Below are 4992 nucleotides of genomic sequence, written 5' to 3' on the forward strand. Positions count from 1 at the left end.
CCTTGCCTTCTCCCCTGTCCTCAAAGAAAGAAATCCCTTATTATGTCAATGTTCTCAAAAATATTTTGTACCCAGTTAAAGACATGTTCATGCAGTCCTAGCCAGTCTACCTTGTTCTACTCTCCATAATGTAGAGCTCTGCTGCCTGACTGAAATTCTAGCAAATGCATTTCACGCATGTCAGCTCTTCATTGAATAGCACTGCAAATATAAAATAAGCACCCTCAATTCCAAATCCTCCCATATATGCGCACCCTTTCTATCACTGCAAGAGAAAATATGCAGATTCTGGAAATCTGAGCAATGCACACAAAAAGCTGGAGGAACTCAACAGGCCAGGCAGCACCTATGGAAAAAAGTACAGTTGACGTTTCGGCCCGTCCTTACATGTATCTAATCCATCTGAGAGGTCTCTAAGGATCTTTTGCAGTGTGGAAGGCAACAAGGAAAACAACAGTAGTGTGTCACTTACTAATTTGACCTCGATGCTTGTTGCATTCGCATCCAATGAATTCTCCACAAGTTCCTTCACAACATTAACAACAGAGGATACTGACTGAGAGCTTGAAAGAAGTCGAATGGTGCTGGGTGGTAGCTGTTTCATGATGGCTCAGTGGATGAACTTATATCTGTAATAAGATGCACGAGTTACAAGAAAATAAGCTCTTCCTTCTAATTATCAATAGAAATCAAACAGCAATATGCAATAAAAGTAGAAAGTGCTGGAAATACTTATCAGGTCAAGCTGTATTTCCAACAGCTCCAATCTGCATTTCACCACTTGTACACATCTTTTTGCCTACTTTTTCTCTCTCTAACTGTCCTCATTAAGATATCAGTCAGATAGAGTTGCTTCGGCAACTGATTATCATCATGGAAATCCTGGCCTTACCCAATCAGAGATATTTTCTTTCCCACTCTCGTACACCCTTTCTGGAACTTAAAAGTAATTTGCTTTATCACTTCTCCAGAGATGACTGAGGATTGGACCTGAAACAGTAATTATTTTTCTCTTCCCACAGATACTGCCTAACTTACCAAGTATTATAGCTTCATCTGCTCTTACTACTTTTGGAAACTTTTCCCCCTCTAGCAGTTGAGCTTTGGTCAAAGGGACAATTCAAATATTAGACTCCGATTTTGTAACATGAAGAGATAAAGGCTCAGAGAAACCATTGTGTAGATTGGGTTTAAATGGTTATAGCTGTCATTCACTTGAAAGGGAGAACTAACTTGAAGGATTGAATAGCCTGCTGCCATCCCAAAATTCTTCTATGTATCTCTAGTTATAGATTGGGAAAGTTATAGATCAATTTAATGCTTGTTTTAATTAGAGTATAATTTTTCAAACTGATCCTTTTCAAGTCCAACAGCAACTTCTGTGACAGCTCCTTTACAAGAAGCAAAAAGTTGACACAAAACTTCAAAGGAACGAAAAATTGATGTAGTGCTGCACAAGGAAATGATAACATATATAGCTTGGTTAAAGAGAATCTTACATGCAGAAACTAAGGTAAAGAACTGGATAACTTGCAGGAAAGCTTTGGGCTTTGGAAGTGAAGACAGAACAATTATATTTATGGCTACTTAAATAATAGAGGAGAGGCCATTTCAAAGAATTACAGAACTGGAGGAGAATGAAGAAACAGCAAGGAGTGAGACCTCAGAAAGAAAACAAAACAAAGAATGCAATTTTAAAATCAATTTGATACTTAACAGAACAGAATTTAAAACAACAGCAAGTGTTGTCAAATGTTGACAAGGTCAAAGGTGAGCCAACTTATCATAACCTGCCAAGGCCTTCACTAGAGCTACCAGGTGTGCTGACTTCAATACGCCTCAGAAACTGATAGAAAAGTTACCAACAAAGAAGAACTTCCATTATGACAGAACTTTCTGGAAACAAATAAAGACACTTAACAGTCAGATGGATGACAATGAACACGAACCCAGAAAATAAATTTGGTGCTGTTAGTGTCATCAAGGATTTAAGCTCCGAAGTAGGCCACTCTACATGATTGACTGGAGTACAATATTACAAACAGACTTGGAAAGTTACATCTTGCTTAGTATTACTTAAAAGAATCAAATCTATAGCATTTATGTGACATTATGTTCATATGAGATTTATGAAGCTGATTGGATACATTCCAGACCACTTGTCTGATTTAAAGAAATACAGTGGATTACAGTTAATTGGAACACATCAAGACCAGTACATTTTGGCCCAATTAAGCAGCTGCCCCAATTAGCTGGTTTCATGGAAATAGTTAAAAAGATATAAAATAAAAACACAAACTCAGTACTTAAATGAAATACAAAACAAATTAGAAAACTATCAATAGTACCACAGTATTGTAAAACTATGCTCCTAATAGTTCTCAACGGAGGAATTCATCCAGCATATGCCCGGAACAAAATCAATGCAGACCCCTCGTGCAGATAATGGACTGCTTTCATACAAAGCTATCAATGACTGAATCCTCCCAATCTTAATTTTCATAACATTCAAGATAATTGTTGATACCTTCAAATTCTTCATAGTTCCTAACTGTTGAAATAGTGCAGTCGCTTCACTTTCACTTCCAGCAATTTTTGGCATCTCCAAGCCTGAATGCTTGAAATCGCAGTGAACAAAACAGTACTGAATTGTCTTTCTGCTTATTTCTCATCAACTATCAGTGACAAAAATCACTGCTTTTTGAACACAAACTCACATACTATTTAAAAACTATTCGCTCTAAAAACGGTGTAGTGTTGCACGGTCACACAAGTGCACATGTATGACATCAGTTAGAAACTGTTCGGCAACAGTCTCCTGCCCCAATTATGCAACAGAGCGTTCCAAATAAACAAAGGTAATCCTGGCTATTTTATCCATTTGTTTTGTTCTTTACAAGTTGTCCCAAATAAACAGCTGTCCCAATTAACCAGAATCCATTATATTTGGGTCAGAAAGTATCCAATAAGATAAGATAAAGGTGAGGTAATATTTCTATAGAAAATTTTGATTTAGGATGACTAGAATGCTCTTCAAACAATAAGAGAGTTGCGGTACAACAAATAATTACACTTGCAGTAATGTCTATCACAAAGAGACAGCTAATGGGACAATTAACCTGTAACTAGATACAAGAAGTAAACTGCTCGTCATTCATAAAGGGCAACTCAGCCAAGGCAAACAGGGACATGAGAAGAGCAAGATTTCAGTGCTACCTAAGGATCAGGTTGAAATTTAAATGGGAAACTGTTGCCAACTAAAAAAGTACCTTGATCTGAAATTGTTGGAGGGTTGATTTTTGAGATTGTATTGGACAGAGAAATGGAGCACTCCAAGATAACACTATCTGAGGAATCATTTATGGTGCAAAGTGACTCAATTAATTTTACACTGGATAGATCAAAAATACAAAAGTTAAAGGAGCAGGAAAAGGAACAGGTTTCTCAAGCTTATCTCATCTTATAATATGATTGTGTCTGAACTGCCCAGGCCTCAAATCCTCTTCTTTGCCAGTTCCACATAATGCTTAATTTTCTGATCTTCCAAAACAAAATGTGCATACCCAATCCTTAGCCACATCCAGTCATCTAGCCTCCAAAATCTTTCACTGCAGACAATTACTGAGATTCAACAGCTTCTGTGAGAAGAAATTCCAATATACCTTAGCTTTGTTCTGTTGTTGTGTCTGTTCCCTTATCTCCCACTGGTAGAAACATCTTAACATCTACCTCATCGTGCTACCTCAGGATCTCTTAATCAGATCATCCTTCATTCTCTAAACTCCAAAAGAAAAACTGAACTAACTTCCTTTAGATGTTCACAATAGGACAACCCTCTCATCTCAGGAATAAGCCTAGTGAATCCTTTCAGGACCACCACTAATGCTTTATTCTTTCACTATCGTACATAATTTGTAATTCCCTATCAAAATGGTTAGCTAGCAATAGAATAGGGAAGAATAAAGCACATCATAGTTCTTCTGGAAAACAAAGACAACTTGGAAAGGTTTTGCAATACTGGAAACACAGGTGATGATCGGGTAAACAAGTGAGAATATTTGAGAATGAAGGAAGAAGTGAAGTACATATAGCCAGATACTTCCTCTAGCAGAGAAAACTGAGCAGCAGTTCCTCTTTTAGAATAATGATGCTGAACGCAATCAGCAGAACCTATGCAACAGATATGAAAACACAGAGCTTTCTGAAAGAAGCTGGGAAGAAACAAAATGCAAGATTACTTTATAACAACCACTACAAAGACACTGCTAACGCCTAAAGGCATTGAATTTGTGCAGCAAAATTGAATGTTAAGTTCATATTGCAAGTAAAGGCAAACTTCTGGCATTAAAACATTCAGAGGACAGTAGAAAAAGAGTGAGATCTGCAACTTAAAGAAACTATGCAGCCTGCTCTACAATGAAGGGCTCACAGCACCAAATTAAACTGTGTGTTTCTACTTTGTAATCGCCTCTACTAAATCTGTAGCCACAACTACATATTTGCACTTTTATTATATCGCTTTAAAACAAACGAAAATCTATTAAAATGCTCTTCGGCATTCTTAGGGCTAATTGCAAATTGACACATGTCTCCAATTTTCAACTAGATAAATAATAAATTTCAATCCCTCCCCTCCTTCCCATACACAGGAAGAAAATCCTTTCTGATGGTTCTCTGTAGCACAGCTAAACTGATGTAGCTCTGAACGCCCAAATATGATGTAACTTTTCACTTTACGTTCAGGTGGGAGATGTCCGTGCCTCCAGCTGTCAATCTGCCCCCAGAATACTACTTCTTGACACCAGCTCGTTCGGTGAATAGGATACACTCGCCACGCTGCCCCCACACTCCACATCAGATACGTTGCGACCCGGGGCGACGTGCGCGCACGCGCCCAGCGGCTCGGACGTCCGCCCGGCCTGCTCGTGGAAATCCCGCCCCCGCCTGCCAGCCGGAGCTCGCAATTGGGCCAACGGGTCCGCCGCGGCTGTC

General features: G+C 38.6%; 1 protein-coding gene across 1 annotated transcript in view; it reads right to left on the bottom strand.

Annotated features, from left to right (window-relative positions):
• pms1 (PMS1 homolog 1, mismatch repair system component) overlaps positions 1–4870 on the bottom strand; it is a 93349-nt gene extending 88479 nt beyond the window's left edge. Inside the window, exons 1-2 of the mRNA XM_073046992.1 lie at positions 4738–4870; positions 473–629 (exon numbers count right to left, since the gene is read on the bottom strand). Of these exons, the coding sequence (XP_072903093.1) occupies positions 473–604 (132 nt within the window). The 5' untranslated portion in view covers positions 605–629; positions 4738–4870. The remainder of the gene's footprint in view (positions 1–472; positions 630–4737) is intronic.
• Positions 4871–4992: the final 122 nt, after the last annotated feature.

Source organism: Hemitrygon akajei, chromosome 5 (genome assembly GCF_048418815.1).
Source record: "Hemitrygon akajei chromosome 5, sHemAka1.3, whole genome shotgun sequence".
Classification (NCBI taxonomy): domain Eukaryota; kingdom Metazoa; phylum Chordata; class Chondrichthyes; order Myliobatiformes; family Dasyatidae; genus Hemitrygon; species Hemitrygon akajei.